This window comes from Trichosurus vulpecula, chromosome 1, assembly GCF_011100635.1.
Source record: "Trichosurus vulpecula isolate mTriVul1 chromosome 1, mTriVul1.pri, whole genome shotgun sequence".
In the NCBI taxonomy this organism is placed as follows: domain Eukaryota; kingdom Metazoa; phylum Chordata; class Mammalia; order Diprotodontia; family Phalangeridae; genus Trichosurus; species Trichosurus vulpecula.
Window position 1 is genome coordinate 540,940,687 of NC_050573.1, and position 22,895 is coordinate 540,963,581.

The 22,895-nt window shown below is 39.4% G+C and overlaps 1 protein-coding gene across 1 annotated transcript in view; it reads right to left on the reverse strand.

Annotated features, from left to right (window-relative positions):
* Nucleotides 1–344: 344 nt before the first annotated feature.
* OTOA (otoancorin) overlaps nt 345–22,895 on the reverse strand; it is a 93,714-nt gene continuing 71,163 nt past the window's right edge. Inside the window, exons 26-28 of the mRNA XM_036741596.1 lie at nt 21,515–21,612; nt 17,715–17,910; nt 345–418 (exon numbers count right to left, since the gene is read on the reverse strand). Coding sequence (XP_036597491.1) covers nt 345–418; nt 17,715–17,910; nt 21,515–21,612 — 368 coding nt within the window. The remainder of the gene's footprint in view (nt 419–17,714; nt 17,911–21,514; nt 21,613–22,895) is intronic.

Consider the following 22,895-nt stretch of genomic DNA (forward strand, 5'->3'; position numbering starts at 1 on the left):
GATGAGATTGCAAGCTTGAGATCATGGATACTTTCAAGAAATCCATAATTCCCATCTTTAGCTCTTCAACAGCCCTTTATATCTAACTTCTCCAACATGATGGTTATTTTTGGATCATCCAGGACCATAGGGAAAGCACAAAAGGAAAAAAAAGAGGAGGAAAAATGTGATGTAGGGGAGCTATAAAATGCCTAGGGGAAACAAATAGTAAGGGTTTACAACAAAAGAGATGTTCTTAAACTCTTTCATAGACTAGAGCTCTGTTTTTCATTCTACAAATTCTTTTGACTCCTGACTCCGTTGGTAGTTTGGTGCAGATGGAAGATTTTACATTCATAGTAAGCTCACCGATGCTGTTCCAACAGGACCAACATAGGCCAACATAGCCAAAGGCTAGAACCGCTAAAGACTGGAGCACCTAAAAAAAAGAGACACAGGAATAATGTATCATGGCTACCAACAGCTGGCTGGATGTTCAAAGTCATCATGGTCTTCTCAAAGTGATAGAGCCAAAACATGAACAATAAAATAATTCAAAGCACATCTCATCACCCCTACTCTACCCCAAGGACATAGACTGTCTAAATTATAGTTCTAGGGTTCAAAAGGACCTCAGAGGGTCATCTTGTCACACTCTTTCATTCTATAGATAAAGAAACTAATGGTTTCAAGCGAGGTTAAGTGACTTACTTTTAAATAACTCAGCTGTTCACAACTTGACTCCATCCTACCTTTATAGACTTGATATACATTGTTATTTCCTTTCACGCATGGTATAATCCAGTGATATTGGATAATTTGCTGTTCCTCACATATGACACTCTACCTCCTGTCCATGTCTTTATATTGGCTATAGACCTGGAGTCAGGAAGACTCATGTTCATGAGTTAAAATCTGGCCTCAGACACTTATTAGCTGTGTGACCCTGGGCAAGTTACTTAATCCAGTTTGCCTCAGTTTCCTCATCTGTAAAATGAGCTGGAGAAGGAAATGGAAAACCACTCCAGTATTTTTGTCAAGAAAACTCCAAATGGGGCCATGAAGAGCTGAACATGACTGAAACGACTAACAACAGCCCATATCTGTGTTATTCTCCCTCCTCACTTCTTGTTAGTCAGTTAGTCAAAAAGCATTGGTTAATTGCTCAGTATATGTCAGGCATTGTGCTAATCTCTGGGGGATACAAAGAAAGACAGGCCCTACTCTCAAAAAGCTCACAGTCTAATTGAGGAGAGAGCAACAACTCTGCTGCCTTTTACATGAGGCCTTTCCTGATTTGGATACTTGATTGATAGAATGACCAAGGTCAAATAGGTAGCAAATAGTAGATACAGAACTTAAAATCAAGTCCTGTTGTTTTTTTGTTTTTGCTTACTTAATTCTGCATCACTTCATGTCTCTCTATGCTTTTCTCTATTCATCATATTCATCAGCACAGTAATGAATATTTTAATCCTTCATCCCTGTCTTTTTTTTAACATCCCAGACCAGACCTTCAGAGACCACATCTCCCTCCTTAAGGGAGTAAAATCTCCCCAACTTTGGAACGGCTCCCTGTGGGCAAGCCTAGCAATAGAAATTGATAAGTAAATAAGTACATTCAATTTTTAAAAAATTCTTTTACCTTTGCTTTGGAAGTTTGAATACTTTTAAAAAATTGTTGTTGACATATTTTGGTTTTACATTGCCTAAATTTTCCCACATCCCTCTTTTTTCACCCCTCCCAGAGAGTTATCCCATATATCAAAGAACAGGTTTTTTGTTTTTTTTTTTTGGAGGGGGAGGGAAGAAAGAGAAGAAGAGAAAAAAAATGAGCAAAAACTAATCAATTCATTAAACAAGTCTGAAAAGTTCCACACTTGTGGACCTCCCATCTCTGTAAAGGAATGGAAGGATATGTCTTCTCATAACTCTTCTTTGGGGCCATGCCTGTTCTTTGCAACATTCACTTTAAATTGTTTTGTCATTGTTTTTTTCTTTTCATTTCCATTGTGGTAGTCATTGTGTATTTTTTTTTATTGGCTCTGGTTACTTCACTCTGCATCAGTTCATATAAGTCTTTCCAAACTTCCCTGTATTTATCATATTCATCAGCACAGTAATGAATGCTACTTTAATTCTTCCTTGTTGCTTCTTTTAGTCAGTGCTAGTGCTACAAGTCATGGAGACACCTATATAAAGAATATTTTACTTCTGAGTCTTCCTTTTTTAATGTTTGTTATTTTATTTTCCTTTGATGTTTTGCATTTTGGATTGAATTTAGCTCAATAGTTTTTGCCAGTATTGGGAAGATTGATTGCTTGTTGAATTTTATAATTTTAATTTGATTTTGTTGTATTTTATAGATTTGATACAAAATTTGTTCTCTTTAAAATAGTCTTTTTTTCCTTTCCTGCTATTTTATTTCTTCTCTTTAGGTGAAGTTTATAGTTTAGTTTTTGTTTTGAATCCTGCTTCTGTTTTGTATTGTTTTTCTTTCAATTATATCTGGTCCTATAGCTTCCTCCTTATATCCGGTCCCAGAGTGGTGGTGTTCAGTCATTCAGTCACGTCTAACTCTTTGTGACAGTATTGTCCATGGTGTTTTCTTGGCAAGGATATTGCAGTGGTTTGCCATTTCCTTCTCCAGTGGATTCACACAAACAGAGGTTAAGTGACTTGCCCAGGGTCCAACTAGTATCTAAGGCTGTATTTGAACTCAGGTCACAGAGTACCTTGTCCCTTTGCACTCAATTTGCTGCATTCCTGTGTTTAATTTACATAAGAAAGCATGCATTCAATGGTGCCCATAGTGACCCTGCATGTGATTTTGATGCTTGTTGGTGAAAATGGAATGCTGCTACTGTCATTGCTACTGTCCTCTGCCTATTGTTACTGTAATTTGCCTGTCTGCTTTACTGTTATTTGCTACAAATTATTTGTTCAGAGAATACTGCTTTGTTGTATCATTGTTATATAGTATTACACAGCTAATTCACATTCATTATGTAGTTAATCTAATATTAACATTATGAACCAATATTTTGAAAAATAAGAGGTACACATGAAATGAATTATTTTCTAATGAGCATTAAGTACTGATATTTGGAGTATACCCTGGGTATGAGGCTGAGGATATTACAAAAAGATTCTCTTACAACATGGCCATGAACTTTGGATGAACTTGTGAGGAGAATGATGATTGGTGATGCTAGTTCAGATGCCCCATCCCAAAGGCCATGTAACACCAAAGCTATAGTAATATCTAAAAGAGTGAATGATGTATACGGACTTCATAATAACCTGGAAAATCTACACGATATGATGCTGAGTGAGGGGAACAGAACCAGGAGAACATTGTACCCAACCACTGACATATTGCTTCTGTGATGACTAACTTTGATAGACTTGGCTCTTCTCAGCCATACAAGGTTCAAAGACAGCTCCAAAGGACTCACGATGGAAAGAGCTATCTACATCCAGAGAAAGGACTATGGAGTCTGAATGCAGACTGAGGCAAACTATTTGCTCTTTTTTTTCTCTTCTTTTTGGGTTTTGTTTTTTCTTTCTCATGATTCATTCCATTGGTCACAGTTCTTTACAACTTGACTATTGCGTAAATAAGTTTAATGTGAAGGTATATGTAGAACGTATATCAGATTCCATGCCGTCTTGGGGGAAAAGGGGAGAAGGGAAGAAAATTTGGACCTCAAAAATTTGTGGAACTGACTGTTGTAAACTAAAAATAAAAAAATCTAAAAAACTAAAAAAAAAAAAGAGTGAATGATGTAGACACACGCATAGACTTCCTACCAAGATTCATTTAGACCAAGGCACTGACCCTGAAAACATATTGCTTGAGTTGATATTAGCTTTGGATGACATCATCTAAAACTATCCACACCTTACTACCCTCAAGGGGACCCATAACCTGAGTTTCCAGTTGTATACTGCTGAACATATAAGGAGCACAGATGGGAAGATCTCAGTGGAGACAAGATGTGGCTTTCTTAGTAAACAAGTACAACTCCACCAGGAATTGTACAGGCTCCATATCCTTCCTACTGATGCTTGAATGAGAGTTACCTACAGAAACTCTGAGGAGGGTGAGGCTGCTGACATCCACAACCAGTACCCTTTTTGGCTGAGAGAGAAGTTGAAAGAAGCTTAACACCTGTTTACAACACCAGTTCAGAAGACTGCTTTAAGAAACAAATGAGTGTATGATACTCAAATCTCACTGTCAAGATCTTCAACAAAGAACTAGTTTTCCTGAGAAACCTTGATGCCTATGGGGACATACAAGTTAGCAGATAAATAGAAAGATTGCAGTTCCTGGATGTGGAAAGACTGGGGAATGTGCCTTTTAACAAAATGGTTCTGGAGATTTGTAGGGTTTCTCTAAAGGCAATTCATCACAACCAATTTTTGCTGAGAAGTGAGTTGTTTGGACTCCCAGATATGCAGGTAGAGACTGATGGACAACAACCTCACCAGGTTCTTAGCAAAAGAGGCCTCCTACCGGTTACACAAAGGCTAACTGGACCAAATAATGGCTCAGAAATTAACAGTTCCAGAGAAGAATTTGTTTCCAAACCACTCCAGTATCTCTACCAAGAAAACTCCAAAATGGGGTCATGAAGAGTTGGACCACAACGAAAATGACTAAATAACAATTGTGACAAAAAACCCAACAAACACTTCAAATAATAGGAGAATATTAAACCCAGATGCGACACTTTTCCTGCCTGAAACTTCAACTGTAGAGATGCCTAGGGCACAGAATACAGTAACACTGCCAGTCAGCCTGGGACCTCCAGAAGTTCAGGTTTGGAGACGAAAACTATAGCTCTCATTAGGACTCTGACAAGTCCTATCAGGGGCAGATAGGTCAGCATGAAATAGGCTATCTAAATTTATTTGACTTTAGGACTAATTTGAAGAAGAAACTGGAGAAATGATTGCACATGTAGCCAGATGACATTGCTAGTGTTTACCAACCTAACACATCCTTTGCATATAACTGCACATAGTCATGTACTTACTTATGCATGTATATGCATGGGGTGTAGGGTATGTTCATGGAGGACTGATACCTCTGGTGTGATGGCTGCTGAGCTCTTTCCAAGGATGCTTTCCACCTTTGGTGTCCACCTGTTCTACCCAACTCTCACCTGTGGCTCCAAGAAGCTGTGGCATGCTCAGTGGCCACACCCCAATAAATAGTTTTGGCAGATGGGCTGAACCAGGTTGAAGGTAACCAAGGGGTCTCAAACCCATTGGTGAGTTAGGGGGGTATCTACCTCAAGCATGTGAAGACTTCTCCTGGTGGAACAGATAGATGAGAACAATTTGTTCCAATGGCCACAAAGGCAGCTGAAGCAGGCACTGTGGAGCACTGAGAGCTTGGTTAGACATTGAAGACACCAAGGTCATCCACTGCATCTTGAGCCATCACCAGTTGTCTTGATTTTGTCCTGCCACTGGACTGTGATGACTCTGGAGGAATGAGGCCAATGACTTCGTGCAGCTCTGCCGCACTTAAATTCAATTTACACATGAATCAAAAGACATCACCCATACCATTTTACCATTATACCTATCTCAAAGTCCTGTGGTGACAGGCAAGTGACTAAGGAGCAGGTGCAGATACATTGGGAGCTGTAGTCACAATCCTGCACACACAGACAGTGGCCTAGACCACAATGTTGTTTCTCACTGGAAGCACCAGTGGGATTCAGCAGCCCCCTGGGTGTCGGAGCAGCCTTTTAAGGATCACACTGCTCACCTCCTGATGTGAAGAAGGGGCTAGAAAAGGTGCCCTAAAAATTGTCTGCTTACCCAACCCTGACCTGATTACCGTGGCAGGTGGGGCATCCTGCTCTGGGGTGGAAACACAAAGAAATATACAAAAACGCCTGCAAAGATGATTCCACTTACCATTGGCACATGGAATGTGCACACACTTATAGACAACACAAAATCCGCTACTACTATTACTACTACTACTACAAAGACTTGTGCATCTCATGACCTTCTCATCACCAACACCATCTTCCATTTACCTAAACAGAATGAAACTTCATGGATGCACTCTCACAACACACATTGGCATTTAATAGACTATGTGATTGTAAGGAGAAGAGACAGATATGATGTGAGAGTGACGAAGGCAATGTGTGGTGCAAGAGTGCTGGACTGATCATAGACTTATCCTTTCCAAGCTAAATATTCGTATTCAGCAAAAGCGGTGCCCCCAAGACAAAATGACTACCAGAAGAATTAATGTCAACAAATTAGAGCTCTTCTCTAAGCAGGAACAGTTTGTTGCTAACTTGGAGGAAAAATCGAGCCAACACAGAGTTGGCAACAGTGGAGAAGAAAAGGAGTGAGCAGCTTTCAGAGATTTGGTGTATAGCACTGCATTTGCTCATCTGGGTCAGAGCACTCGCAAACACCAAGACTGGTTTGACGAAAATGATGGGGAAATTCAGAAGTTGCTAAATGAAAAACAGGAACTCCACAGTTCATAGCTCACCCATCTCTAAGAAGGCAGCATTTAATTGCATCAAAAGTAAAGTACAAGCAAAGCTTAGAAAAATACTTGATTCTTGGCTCAGTAAGAAGGCAGATGAAATTCAGTTTTATGCTGATAGTAATAATCCAAAGTGCTTTTATGATGCCCTGATTGCTATTTATAGGCCAAAGACCTACGGTGCATCTCAGCTACTCAGTGCTGATGGAGCCACATTGATTAGTGATAAAGACATGATCCTGGAGAGATGGGCTGAACACTTCCATAGTGTTCTCAACAGACCTTCATCAATCAATGCTGAAGCCACTGACCATTTACCTCAGATTGAAGTCAATCCCTCCCTAGCTGAAGCTCCAACTGAAGAAGAGGTTTTGAATGCCATTAGGCTCCTTTCATGTGGCAAAGCACCTGGTGCTGATACTATTCCAGCTGAGATTTACAAGGTGAGGGTCCATTTCTCATACAAAAGCTGACTGATGTTCTGTAGGAAGGGAAGAGGGGGCAGGTGAGGAAGAATGAGTAAATCTTGCTCTCATTGGATTTGACCTGAGGAGGGAATACTATACACACTCAATTGGGTATCTTACCCCACAGGAAAGAAGGAGGAAGAAGATAAAAAAGGGAGGACGATAGAAGGGAGGGCAGACAGGGGGAGGAAGTAATCAAAAACACTTTCGAAAAGGGACAGGGTCAAGGGAGAAAATTCAATAAAGGGGGATAGGTTAGGAAGGAGCAAAACATAGTTAATCTTTTACAACCTGAGTATTGTGGAAGGGTTTTACATAATGATATGCATGTGGCCTATGTTGAATTGCTTGCCTTCTTAGAGAGGGTGGGCGGGGAGGGAAGAGGGGAGAGAGAATTTGGAACTCAAAGTTTTAAAAACAGATGTTCAAAAACAAAAAAAGTTTTTGCATGCAACTAGGAAATAAGATACACAGGCAACAGGGCGCAGAAATTTATCTTACCCTGGAAGAGAAGAAGAGAAAGGGGGATTTGAGGGGAGTGGGGTAACAGAAGAGAGGGGTGGCTGGGGAATGGGGCAACCAGAATATACGCCATCTTGGAGTGGGTGGGAGGGTAGAAATGGGGAGAAAATTTGTAACTCAAACTCTTGTGAAAATCAATGCTGAAAACTAAATATATTAAATAAATTAAATACAAATTTAAAAAAAAGCTGACTGAAATTTGCCAGGTTATATGGCAAGAGGAGGTCATCCCCCAGGAGTTCAAGGATGTCTCCATTGTCCATCTCTATAAAGGTAAAGGAAATAGATTGTCCTGTGACAATCACGGGATGGGGGGAGGGAAGGGGGGTGGGGCATCTCTTTCTTAGTCATTGCTGTAAAATTTTTCCCAGAGTTCTCCTTAATAGGCTGATCCTTCACCTGGAAGATGGTCATCTACCTGAGAGCCAGTGTGGCTTCAGAAAGGGCCAAGGAAAAGTCAATTTGGTATTTGCTGTCTGACAACTCCAGGAGAAATGTCAGGAGCAGAATGAAGGTCTGTATACAACATGTATAGTATGACCAAGGCCTTTGATACTGTTAGTCATCATGGCTTATGTAAAATTATGTCAAAATTTGGTTGTGCGAAGTTCATCAATGAACAATGCTCTCGTGCCTTCCCAGTTGCCAATGGAGTGAAACAAGGCTGTGTGCTTGCTCTCGTGCTTTCTAGCATGATGTTTTTGGCCATGTTGTCAAATGCTTTCAATGAAGATGAACACAGCATCGAGGTCAGCTACTGCACTGATGGTAAATTCTTCAACTTGAAAAGGCTAAAAGCCAAGACCAAAGTGGAGGAAGTGTTAGTGCATGATTTTCTGTTTGCAGATGATTGTGCACTCAATGCAGCCTCTGAAGCTTAGATGTAACGAAGTATGTGTCAGTTCTCTGCTGCTTGTGCTAATTTTGGCCTTACAATTAAAAACAAGAAAACACAGGTGCTCCATCAGCCACCACCACACCATCCATACATGGAACCATCAGTGACAGAAAATGGAGAAGTTCTGAATGTCATGGATAAGTTCACTTGCCTTGGTAGTGTACTTTCCAGTGATGTGCACATTGATAATGAGGTTGGCACGTTAATTGCCAGAGCTAGCTCAGTGTTTGGGAGGCTCTGAAGGAAAGTATGGGAAAGAAGACTGATTACCAAACTGAAGGTCTACAGAGCTGTGGTGCTGACCTCATTGTTGTATGCCTGTGAAACCTGGACAGTCTACCAGCGCCATGCCAGAAAACGGAATTGCTTCCATTTGAATTATCTTAGGAAGATTCTGAAGATCACCTGGCAGGATAAGGTACCAGACACTGACGTCCTTACTTGAACTAAACTGCCAGGCATTCAAACTCTGCTTCAGAGAGTGCAACTCTGATGGGCTGGCCATGGTGTTTGGATGCAAAATGTACACTTGCCAAAAAGACTATTTTTGTGGAGAACTCACACAGGGCAAGCATTCACATGGTGGTTAGAAGTGATACAAGGACACTCTCAAGGTCTCTCTCAAGAACTTTGGAATTGATTATATAACATGAGAGACATTGGCACAGAACCACTCAGCATGGTGTGCCCTCATTAGAGAAGGTGCTGTGCTCTATGAGCAAAGCAGAATTGAAACAGCTCAAAGGAAATGCAGAATACACAAATTTGGAGTATCCACTCTAAATGTTCACATGGACTATTTGTGCCTGACCTGTGGTTAATTGCCACAGCAGAGCATTGCGAGCTCATACTGGCCTGATCAGCCACAGTCGGACACATTGAATCTTGACTCAAGCATAGAGATGTCATTTTGGTCCTCTTTGAGAATGGACAACAACCAACCAGCCAATATGCATACATTTCTGTAACATGTGCATGTAATATGTTCTACACAAATTTAAACCTACATCACAAAAAGTGCCTCTCAAATAATACTTTAATTGTTCTATGTATATTACATTTACTGTTGATGTATGTTTGCTGTGAATAATACACTGAGACAATTAGCTAGGATACTAAGTTAATGTTACTTCTATTAAGAGCTGATTTTGATTCTGTGATGTTTAATTTTATATGTCAAGTGTGCCACATCTGATTTTGCAAGGGACTGCAAAATTCTGACCAGTGGGAAGAAAGTAGTGGGATGCCAGAAACTGGTATCCTATATTTATCTTTGGAGCCTGAGAATACTTATCCACTATCCATTCCTAAGGGAGCAGTAGGAAAAAAAAAGAGGTTTCAAGAGAGGGGATGTTAGAAAGGCTGTTGGAGATAAGTAGAGAAGAGAGAGATGCCATGCTGAATGGTATTGCTGCTGGCACTGCCTCCTACTACTACCGTGACTGAACTGGAAGGAGAGAATGGTGAGATAAAAAGGTTAGTTGCTGAGTAGTGTGGAAAATATTTTTATATCATTTATATCATTTCTAATTTCAACCAGACCCAGAGCCTGAATTAATGAGTAACTGGAAGAAGATCCAGGATCTGGGCTTCTTTGTTCTCTCTAAAAGTTTGCTCAGGAAATACCCTTACCTCTGTCAACAAGACCAGATTAGACTGACCTAGGGACATTCTTACCCCTGTTAGCCATTAAAGGATGAGACCCTAACCCCAAGAGAGACTACCTCGCTTAGTATTAACTGACCTTTGTCAACATTCTTTACAAATAAAATCCTCTTCTTGTATCATGGTTAAACATACATGGGGGTCATAAACATGAGGTAATACAGGCTTGCTAAGTCTGCTAAAATAACGTATATAAGTTTTCTCATTGCTTTGTTCAGACAGCCAGAGCTTATGCTCTGACTCCTTGTATGTATAAGTAAGATAGCTTAGCTATACTTTAAGGGAAAATAATAAACAACATGGATTTTTCTATCACCTAGCTCTGTTGTTTCCTTCAACCAAATTTTCAGGTTTAACAGTAGTTACAGTTTTGTCATCTCTGTTGCCAAAGGGGGAAAAAACCTAGTAACATCCAAACTTTTCCTCACTATCACTCTTATTCTCTCAGGAGAATGCTGAGCTGTATTATCAATTTTTGTCCCATAAGTCTATTTCAGGGCTGTCCAAAATATAGCCTGCAGTGTGATATATGTGTCCCATTTACAAGCATAGAAATTTACATAAATGCTTTAGTAAACAGAGCTGAGCTACTGCAGAGCTCTCACTAAAATGGCAAATCAAAATGGATTGTCTATCGTTTCAATAAAAACCTACGCTGGACAGCCCTGGCTGTTCTATTTGATTTCTGGGTTTGGTTTTTTTTTGCCATTTATTTTTAAAGAAATTGGTTTTTGTAAACTACTGTGTCTTCTTAGGGTAGCATGGGCTTGTATGTGTTCCCTACGGGGTTAAACACAACTTAGAGGGAAACAACTGTGTGATAAATTACCTACAGGGAGAGATTAGACATAATTATAGTGGGGAGGTATTACCCGGCAAAAATACAGAGGATCAATACTAAGAGATATTTCCAAACCCTTATTTTATAACTCTCCAACAGCAGAGAAAAAGACCACATGAATCTGGACCACATGAACCTAGGAATAGCCTGAGCCTAAAATAGCACATTTGGAAAAGGGAAAGAAACATCTGGAGTCTTTTAAAGTCCTTTTGAGTCCCACTGCCTCTGGTATCTTTGGTTCTTTTGCACTCAATAAACTCCCGTGGCTCCCTCTTAGCTCCAGAATATAATATAAAATGCTTTGTTTGGCATTCAAAACCCTTCACAACCTAGCCCTCTCCTGTCTTTCCAGTCTGCGTACATTTTACTCCTCTTCTTATCCTTTATAATCCAGCAATACCTTCCTTCTTGTTCCTCTCTTCATCTCTTGACTCTGTGCCTTTTGAATAGACGTACCCCATTCCTGGAATGTGCTCCTTCTTCATTTTGGTCTACCAGGTTTCCCTTGGTTCCTTCAAAACTTGGCTCAAACCCCACCTTCTGTAGGAGGCCCTGTCCGACCAATTCCTTCCCCATTTCCTACTGCTAGGGTTTTCTCTTTGAAATTACCTTCCATCTACTCTATACAAATCTCATATGTACATAGTTAGTTGTAAGGTGGCTCCTTCCATTAGAATCTTCCTGAGGGCCAGGACTGTTTTTTCATCTTTCTGCATATCCCCAGTACATAGCATGGTTCTTGACACATGATGAGGGCTAGTGAAGACTTCTCGAGTGACTTCCAGCCTGGAAGGTTAAATGAAATTCCTTCCCCAAAGTGGGGAAAAGAGGGCAGAGACGAGAGAGAAAAACACACCCAATTCCTGATGGAGAAGTTTGGAATGAGGGGTGCCACTAACATAAAAGGAGAGGGGCCCATCAGGAAGGAGTAACTAGTTCTAAGCACAAGCCCCTACTAGCCTACACAACTGACAAGACACTACATCCAGCCCCAAATCATGCCCCGTATTCATGTAACCCAGACATCTGGCTATTTGCCCCACGATAATGCACAGGTATTCTCATCACTTCTTACATTTCTATTACTTGTTCTGGGAATAGTAATCAAAAAACTACTTCCATTGCTTCTGGAAAGAGCATGACAGTCTATTGCCCCATGGCTCTACTCACCTTCCTTGTGACTTACCAGGCCAAAACTACCCTCTCTGTCTACCTCTACCTCATATGTATTGTCTCCCCTTATTAGAAGGTAAGCCCTTGAGGGCAGGGACTGTCTCACTTTTGTTTTCGTATCCTACCTCTCAGTACCTAGCACAGTACTCAGCACATAGTAAATGCTTAATAAATCCTTTTTCATTCATGGAGAACAGGTAGAAGAAAGGTAGTCTAAGTTCAGAGAACTGAAGTTTCATCAGCTCCCATCCTATATAATACTCCCCATCTTTGTAGTCTTGCTGTTTAAAAAAAATTCCACAGAATAGTGGGATGGTGGAACAGCAGAGAAGGAAGAAAGAATAGCAGAAGAGTGAACACTAGGTAACCAGAGTTACCCTGGTAATTGGTAGAGCAATTTCTTTACCAGAAAAATAGATCCACAAGAATATTTCTTTTTAAGAAAAAAAAACGATGAAGAAACTTTTGTGGGGAAAAAAGGCCTCCTGCCCAAATTTACTCCTCTAAAATGTGGATCTTGCAGACTCAGTGGGCATTCAGACAGATTCTTGATTACCCAGAAACTGCTAATCCATTGTGGGAATTATTTTAGCTTATTTGCTTCTCTTCCTCCTTGAAGTCATTGCTTATCATTTTATTGACATTTGTTGAGTTTCAGGGTGAAAAAGTAGATAAAACACATACCAGGCAATATTACTTACTACATCTAGTTCTGGTAAATTAAATGTATTGGGGTGTATAGATATAAGCTGAAGGAAGTTGGGAAATCGATTTCATCCACGTCAGTGTGAAGGTGTGACCACACATAACCTGAAACTTTGATCCTATGACAGCTTTTAACTACTAATGTTTTAACTAAACTCTGACCTCAAGCATTCAAGACATTGGTTTAGCAATCTCAAAATCAAGTCCACAGGCATTTAAGTGTTTTTCTTTGTGCCAGTCACTGTGCTAAGTTCTAAGGATACAAAGAAAGACAAAAAACAGCCCTCGATCTCAAAGAGCTCACAGACTAATGTCGCACAGTCTAATTCCTTTCAAGGGGAAGAGGGATCCCACGTTTTGCTTTGCCTGAGATCAAAGCAGTCAGTGGAAGTTACAAAGCGGCAGGTTTAGGCTGAAGGCCAGGAAAAACTTCCCAGAAATCAGACCTGTTCACAAAGGGCTGCCTTGAGAGGTAAAATTCCCCTTCCCTGAAGGTCTTCTAAGGCTAGAGGTCCAGTTATCAGAAATGTCAGTTTGAATATTTTTTCCATCAAGTTTCTATTTTAGGCGGCAGCAAATCATTACTAAGCCAGTCAATTGCCTCTTTACAATTTTGACCCTTTGCTTCTAGTTCTGACCACTAATGCCAAGTACAAGGCTAATCCCTCTTCCACATGCCAGCTATCATGTTCCTCTTAATTATTTTTACCAGTATAAACAACTCCATTTCCTTTAAAGGACCCTTGTGTGCTGAACTGAAATTAGGTTGGAGTGTTCAGAACTTTGACCCAGGGTGCTAAAATGTAGGAAGCACTGATAGCACACCATAGCAGCATAGGAACAACTGAGTTTAGCACCTAGTTATAAAAAAAAAAAAAATGACTAAAATGGGAAGCTACCACTAGATGGCAGCATGCCCCTCTAGAGCTGCTCTAACAAAATGAGTTCTGCCTAGGGGACAGAGCCTTCCCCAATCCTGTAACTGAATTTGTTATTAAGGAAAAAAAAAGGAGGGTAGGGCATGAGTTTGGAGAAGCTTGATCTAGGGCATGAATACTACCAGTTTTGGCTCTGTTTGTATGATGTGATGTGTAGTCTCCATCCTGGCTGCCCTCCTCGGGACAAGTTCTACCTTGTCAAGGTCCTATCAACTCCCTTTTTTGGCAAAACATGCCACTCTAATGCAGAATTTGTGGAGTTTTGTTTTGTTTTCTGTCCTAACACACTGTTAACTCATTTTGAGCTCATGGTCTACTGAAAACTCACAATCTTTTTTTTTCACCTGAATTGCTGGCTAGCCATACTACCCACACCATAGAATTTGTAAAGAAATTTTTTATCCTAAGTATTTTACATTTATTCCTATGAAAATTCAGTTTATTTAATCCACTTCATCATTCTAGCTTATCGACCTTTTTATATCCTTATTGTCATCAAAAACGTTAGCTCTCCCCTACTAGCTTCATGTCAAACTGCAAATTTGACAAATATAACATCTCTTTTCATCTTTCATGGATAAAAATGTTGGAAAACACAGGCTGAGTTCAGATCCCTGGGGCCTTCCATTGGACACTTCCCTCCAAGTTGACATTGGCCTGTCAAGCCTTTGATTTGGATCATCCAACCAGTTCTGAATCCACGTGTGTGTGTGTATGTGTGTGTGTGTGTGTGTGTGTGTGTATCCATCCTATCCACAAGGATGGCATGTGAGACTTAGTTAAGTGCCTTGCACCTTGTAAATGTCTAAATAATTTGCAAATATCGTTACTATTATTGTTGTTAAAGCAACTGAATAGGCAACAGAGGAACCGGAACAGAAACCAGCAGTCAGGAACTCAGGGAATTATTCAAGGGTGCTCTAACCATGTAGCACTCTCTCTCTCTCTCTCTCTCTCTCTCTCTCTCTCTCTAGCTTCCTCTTAATATCAAATTGGGGCATATTAAACCATTCCCCATGAACCTTCTGTCTCTTAAAGGAAACAACCCACTGGGAAACAAAAGCTGTTTCCAAAGTCTTCCTCTTATAAATTGAATTCAATTAAGATAAAAATTCTGTAATCAAAAAACTTATAAACCCTAATCAATGGCCCACTTGGCTGAAACAGCAGTAAACCAAATTCCAGTACAACCAATGAATGGAGATGATTCCTGTCTATCTAATGCTTGGCTACACAGAGAACAGATCACAGTAAATTATTAACTTCCTGAAGCTAGGCAGGCAGAAAAGGGCATAACAGGATAACTCTGGCTCCCTTTACCCCCCCCCCCCAACCTCCACCATTCCTCCCAGCTTCATATCACTTGCTTCTTTGGCAAAGAATTAGTGTCACCTAATCAATCAATAAGAATTTATTAAGCACCTACTATGTCCAGGCATAGTTTTGGAAATACAAATACAAAAAATAAAATACCACCTACTCTCCAGGAACTTGAAGCAATGAAGGTGGACATTGTATGAGTCCCAATTTTTGACAGTTCTGTCTTTTTAAGAAGCCAAAAAAGTACATATACCAACCTACTAAGAAGAAACTGTGCTCCATTCATCTTGCCTTCTAAAAGCTGTCAAGTCCATTGAAAAATCCACTTTAATAATTTCTCTGGAATTTTTGACTCATCTTTGTCTTTTCACATTCTTCCTACTCGCATTTCCTTCTGTTTACTCTGTTGTTCCCACTTTGCAAATTCTATCCACAGGTCAAATTCCAGTACACCTTCTGTGGGGTAAGCCTGACTTTTAGGCTACATTAGAATTTTACTTTATTAACCATTGTTTTTAATAAATAGGCTGGGATTTAGAAATATTTCTGTTCACATAAATATTTATATCGTAATGATATTTGTTCTTTGGCCAGCACTTTAAATGGAGGTTTGTTTTATGATGATATACCCCCTCTACAGGAACATTTTCCCAAAGAAAGTAGAGAAAGGGATTCTTTTGGATATATGATGTTTCTCTTTAAACGTCCTCAACTCTACTTTGACTAATCTGTTTGAGGAACACTTAAATGTACTCAACACTGAAATAGCCCCTAAATGAAAATGCCACTAGGCACACATAATGTGGTGGCATTGCTATTGTTTATGATCTGAGTAAGTGATCTGCATTTGGATGTCTGAGGGGAGGCTTTCTACATTTCAAGGACTCCAGAAGTCCATTTGTATAAAATGCTACATCAAGTATCACTTTCATTTGTCCATATATGCAGGATGAAAATGTTTATTTTCATAAAATTTCCAAAGTAAAATTTGGTTTGAGTCAATACTTAAGGTGCTAGTGAAGAAGAAGAAGGAAAAATAGCTCTAGATTGTCTCCTAGCAGCTTTGATTCTATTCTAGCTTCTTAGTAGGTATCTAACATCGGTCCCACCTTTCCCTTTTCATCTTATCTCTCTCTTTCTTTTCCCTCTTCTCTAAAATCCTAAACCGGGAGATAGCATTGAGGAAAAGAATATAAAAAAGTCTGAGGAAGAGGTTCATAGAATTCCTCTTTTTCTTCCCTCCCCCAACTTAAATTCAGATTATTTTTAGAATATATACACAAATACACATATGTATCAACAATCAAATCAACATGTATATGGCATATGTTTGTATTCTAGAAATAACCTAAATCATTTTTTATGTGGGACAGGGAAGAAAAAAAGGGGAATTGCCATGATTTTCTTCCCTAATCTTGGCCATGTTGATCAGTCAAATCAACAAAATTTATGAAGCATCTACCATGTGCCAGGCACTGTCCTAACTGCTGGGGATACAAAAAAAGGCAAAAATAGTCCCTGCTCTCAAGGAATTCATGTTTTAATGACGACATGCAAATAGTTATATACAAACAAGACAGGCAGATATAGATATGTACATACATATATACATATATTAAATTGGAATTAATCTAAGAGGGGTCCTGGGAAAGACTTCTTGCAGAAAACGGGATTTTAGCTAAGACCTGAAGAAGTCAGGGAAGCCAGGAGGCAAAGGAAAAGAAGGAGCGAATTCTAGACTTGGGGGACACCCAGTGAAAATGCATGGCCTCAGGATATGGATATATAGTACCAGACCTATGACTTCTATAGTATAGATAACCTCTAGTAAGAAAAGTGCTTCTCCTAATGCGGAAAGGCAACTACTCTGAACTTTATGGTTTTAAAGAGTGACCCAGAGCGCTGAGGTTTGGTGATTTACCCATAGTCACATAGTCTTCATGCATAAGAAATGAGATGAGCCCCCATATTCTTGACTCCAGGGCCTGCTCTCTATCCACTGTATCATGCTTCTGATATCTATACCGTATCGTTTACTTTTCATCATCGGTGACCCATGAACTATATCCTATGAACTAAATGTACATTCAAAGAAGAGACAAGAAATATCAAGCCAGGGCAGGTGAGTCCTAGGTGGGTATGATATCCAAGGTCAACTTTAGGTGGATATGGGACCTTGTGCAAACTATATAGTGTCTCTCCTCTCTTATTCCATACCACAACTCCCTAGCAACATTTTCCTCCAGGTGAAATCTGGTTAAAATGAAAAATCAAGGGCAGCGTTGAAGGAGAACAGTAATCATGTACTCTAATGAATATGGGGGAAAGACATGATGTAATCCCACTTGCTTTGCCTTAACCGATGGTAGCCTGTATTTTTTTTTCTTTCAAAAGGTGCACACTCATGAAAAAGATCCACTTTATTACTAGCTGATGGACGCTACCTCCTCTGTCCTAGCGTCACTAGCTAGGCAACGGTCACTACAGGTAAATGGGAGCTGAGTCCCAAGACTTGGGATCTGAGTGTTTACCCTAATTTGCCATATTTTAGGAATAACTTGGCCAGAGCAAGAAAAGGCGGAAGGACTGCCTGAAATTTGTTGGGCATTGTTGGGCATATGTGTGTGTTGCAGAGAGGAGAAGAGAGGGGCAGCAATGCTGTTTTGCTCACAGTCAGAGGACGGGGAATGGGTAATGCCGGTGGTGCCCATATTTAGCAGCGCCTCTAGCTGGAAGCTGGTCTTGGCGCCATCTAGTGCCAACTGGAGACTCTGCAGCTGTAGCATGTTGAGGTGTCTCCGCTGAGGCTCTGTTACCCAAGCAGCATTCTCAGGACCCAAACTGAAGATCTGCTCTGGAGACAGTTCCTGGAGAATGGTAAAGAAGAAAAACATCCTCAAAAATGTAAAAAAACTAGAGGTCTTTCGAGCCACATGGTTTTCTACCAATTGTTGTTTAGACCCTTACAAATAACTTCCTTCCAACCTCCCCACACTCTTTCTTTGCTCTACTGAATACTTAGTTCATGATCTGTGATCACAAGCCATGTTATTTTGCACCAAGAGTTCTTAACCTAGGGTTCATGAACTTCCAAAAAAATTTGATAATTGTATTCAATATAATTCATTTCCTTGCTGATCCTATGTATTTTATTTTGTTTATTTAACTATGTTATTCTGAGAAGGGGTCCTCCAATGCTCCACTAGACTGCCAAAGGGATCCAGGACACAAAAAAGGTTAAGAACCCCTATTCTATAGAATCTCAGAAACTTTGAACAAGGCAGTTAAACTCAACAAATATTTATTAAGTGCCCACTGTGTTCAAGATACTGGAGATACAGACAGATATCAGAAACTGCTTTCAGGGAGTTTCAAGAGTATGCCATATACACAAATAACTGATAAAAGGGAGCACCTCCATTTCTTCATCTATAAAACAGGAATAATATTACTGGTACTATCTTCCTTCACAGGGTTGTTGTGAGGTTCAAATAAAATAATGTATCTAAAAACACTTTTTAAAAGATGCCACAGAAATTAAGCTACAACTACTACTTCAGAGGAGGGATGATGAAGAATGATACTCAGGTCTTGATGTAATGGACTCAAGATGTCTAATGAGACATTTTTAGAGACATTCAACGTGGGAATTATTTTGCTTGACTGTGCATATTTGTTGTGAGGGTTCCGTTTTTCCCTTTTTCTTTCTCAGCGGGGAGGGAAGAGTATGGTGGGAGACAAAATAATTAAGCTATATAATTTCTCATAGATATAGTAATTGTAATGTTTATGTATAATTATTACCATTATTACAATAATCTCCATAAAATTCCTATTCTGATACCTTACTGTAGTAGGGAAGTGACCCTGGGTTCTATAATGCTATAGTAACAGAGAGAAGCATTCTACCAAGAATGTAGGCTCTACTAAGCAGGAAAGGCTTCTAACAGATCCTGGAAACAGACTGCATCTTCTGAGTTCCAGACTAAAAAAAAATGGAAACATACAATAGGTTGGCTATCAGCTGATGAATTTTTTGGCCATGGTAGTCCATGAAATAGCCAAAAATACAAAATAGCCCTTAATCTATGAAATTGCCTTCAATTTACAGTAATGGTGGCAGTCAGTCAGTAAGTAGGGCAGAAAAGAGGCTCAACTGGATTCTAGCAACTCAGAATACCTCATGTGCTAATAAGGAAGTGGATGTGGCACTTAAGGAAATAAATTTAGGAAAAGCAATTAGACCCAATCAAACACATACTGAGAAAATAAAATCCATCCTAAAGGAGACAATTTAAAAGGTACCCAGAAGTCAATTTTTAAATATATATCAAAGAAGAAAGAAAGCATATACAAACAAATGGGAAAGGTCATAGACAAAACTAATGCTAAAAAAGGCAATCAAGAACACATCAGTAACTGCTGACTAATAGAGCTACTTTCTTACCCATATAAATTCTTTAGGAGACTGGTCTATGTATATATAGCAAGAGAATCCTTGAGGAAAATATGAGAAAGAAACAAGAAAAAAGAGGAACCTTCCTCTATGGCATGGTTCCACAAATGAGGATAGGAGTAGTGGAATATAACATCCCACTGTTTGTTGTTTCTTGATTACTAAAAAAGCTTTACTTGGCATAGCAAAATGTAATCTTGAAAGCTCTTTTCAAACGAGGTGTCTCCCATGCAAATGTTGTCAGACTTTGCTCAATAATCTTCTGACTATCATATCAAATGGGACATAAAATAGGGAGACAGATGCTCATCATAATTATTAAGGAGAATGTCCTATACAAAGTTCCAGTGGAGGAAGGGTTTACTATAAATGGGAAGATTCTCCAGATGCTAGTTTTTTGCAGATATTGAATCGGTTGTATAGAGCCCTAAAGCATTGTAGAATCATTTAAATGAAATTCGTAACTAATTGAAAGAAGTTGGCCTAGCCATCAGTGCAGAAAATGTGTGAAGCACAGGAAAAAAAAGTTAATTATGCATGTATATTGTCAAAATTATGACATTCAGTTAGGCAGCTTAGTTCATCAGTACATGTGTCTTGGATAGGCACTGGAGACGATAATTGTGCAGTGCTTTTAAGGACACTAAACTGTGCCCTGCAATAAAAGATCATATTTTTTTAAAGATCATATTTTTAATTCTGATATTCCCTCAGAAATGCTATGGCTACAAATTATGGAACACTGTGATCTTATAAGATTAAGAATTACAAGTGACCCAAAAGCAATGGAAAGACACATATTGGGTATAGATATCCTGCAACATACCACCAATGATAGTTTGGGCATAAGATGTGGTGTAGAAGGCATCATAGAGACACCCTTGACCAGAAAATATGGTGAATTGAGAATTGGGGGCAAAAAGTGGCCTGAGTATTGCTTTGGTGCCTGCAAAATATTAAAGAGACCGAGAGGAAAATCTCTAGCATTTGAGAGATTCTCTATGAGGGATCTATGATAGGATATAGACAAAAAGAGGGCATGGAGAGTTTGTGATCCACACCAGGGGAAGAAGAACCCTCACTCATGAGAACATATGACCATCAAAGCGTCAAAATATGATTTTTCCTAGAGCACTTTGTACTACTATTTTGTATTTAAATTTGTATTTTATATTATAGCTAATTGTATTGTATTATAGTTATAGTTTATATTATAGTTATTTTGTGCTTGTCTTCTCCCACTACCACTAGATTGTAGGCTCCTTGAGGGGTGGTATCAAGATGTTTTTATTTTCTTTGTATCTCTCTCAAGACCTAATAAAATATTTTTCACATAGGATATTCCAAAAAGTGTTTTTGTTTTTTGTTGACCTGCCCTCCTACTTTTTAATATTGATTTAAAATTTAAAATAAGAATGACAATGACAATGCCTAGTGACAAAACATAATGAGAAGTTGTTCAAGGGAGTTGTCCAGGACTGGTAGACAGTCTTTTGGAGGGCAACAGGGAGACTGCATGGGGCAGCGGACGGTGATGAACATGAAACGCTGAAATTGTGCGTCAGACCTAAACTTGAATCTTGGCTTTGCCATTTACTACCTGTGGGAGTGTGGGCAAGTCATTTAACTTCACTAGGACTCGATTTTCTCATCTTTAAAAGGAAAGGATTAGACCAGATGATCTTTAGGGTCTCTTCCAGCTCTGGATCCTAAATCCAGTAATCCGATTCAATAAGCACTGTCCTTATCTGCCCATAATAGCATCCCTATACTAAGAGCTTACCAATCACACACACACACACACACACACAACTCCAGGACAGTTGCTTTAAAAATATCTCATACTTCAAGATGGTGAGGATAACACCTATTAGGACTCTATGTAGGGCTCTATTAGGAGAATCACACAACATTGCAGATTCCCTCCAAGCTAAGAACCTATTCCTTGTTACTCTTTTTTATGAGGAAAAATGGCTTTAACTTTAATATTTATTCTACAGGAACAGAATACTTACTTTGAAGATCTCCACAGGAATGCATTTTATTGCTAATGGCTGGAAATAAGGCATTAAATCCTTATCCAGCATACTTAATTCTTCCTTTGTTAATCCAGCTAGGGAAGAAAAAAAATTTACATGGCTTTGTTCCCTCATGAACACCTAGTTTTATTCAAAGTGCAGTGCAATGTAGAGATCTGCTTTTTCCACAAAATAATAAACAACTCTTTTGGAACAACTCTTTAAAAAGAAGGGACACATTGTAAACCTTAATTATTTCACTAGTGTATTGCCTATGATGCTATGAACTTATTAATATATTGACTACAGACTACAACAATGTGGAAAAGATCGCAAAATATTTAAAACATATTATACACATCTATGTATGTATGTGTGTATGTATGTATATATATGGTCAGCTAGGCAGCCCAATGGATAGAATTCCAGGCTTGGAGTCAGAAAGGCCTGAGTTCAAATCTAGCCTCAGACACTGATTAGCTGTGTGACTCTGGGCAAATCACTTAACCTTTGCCTCAGTTTCCTCATCTGTAAAGTGGGGACCTACCCACTTTATAGCATCTACCTCCCGGAGTTGTTCCTTCCACTTCCCCTTCTCCTTCTCCTTCTCCTTCCCCTTATCTTTTCTTTTCCCCTTTCCCTTCCCCTTCCTTTTCCCCTTCCCCTTCCTCCCCCTCTCCTTCCTTTCCTTTCATTTTCTATGATCCTGGACAAGTCACTTAACTTTGTTTGCCGCAGTTTCTGTATCTGTAACATGAACTGGAGAAGGAAATGGCAAACCACTCCAATATCTTTGCTAGGAAAACCCCAAAATGTGGTCATGAAGAGTCAGATACAAATGGAAAACAAATGAACAATAATATAACACTTTAATGGCCAGCTATTCTCATTAATATTAGAATCAGAGAATGAGAATATGGTAGAATACACACGTATGTCTGTATATACACACACATATAGACATGCATACATGTGTGCATGTATGTGTATGTATACATATATGTACACACATATAAGATTAGATCTGTGATTTCACAACTATAGGAAACTCTTGGGATGTAAATTCCCTTTCCCAAAGCAGAGGGGGCACTTAAAGTTTAGATGACTTGCCCAGGGTCAGTGTCTGACACTAGTCAATGTCCGAGGCTAGATTTGAACTTAGGTCTTCTGAACTCCAGGCTGAGAGATCCACTGTACCACGTAGCTACTGTTTATCAGTGCAGAAGTTAATCTCATTCATTTACCTCCAGTTTGGATCTGAAACACTGTAGATTTTCTTGTTCTAATTAATACATGCTTTAGAGGAAAAGGGCAGCTCAAGGCTAGCACATGGACTAGCTAGCTCTAATAGGGTTCCATTTTTATATCTAATGTTGGG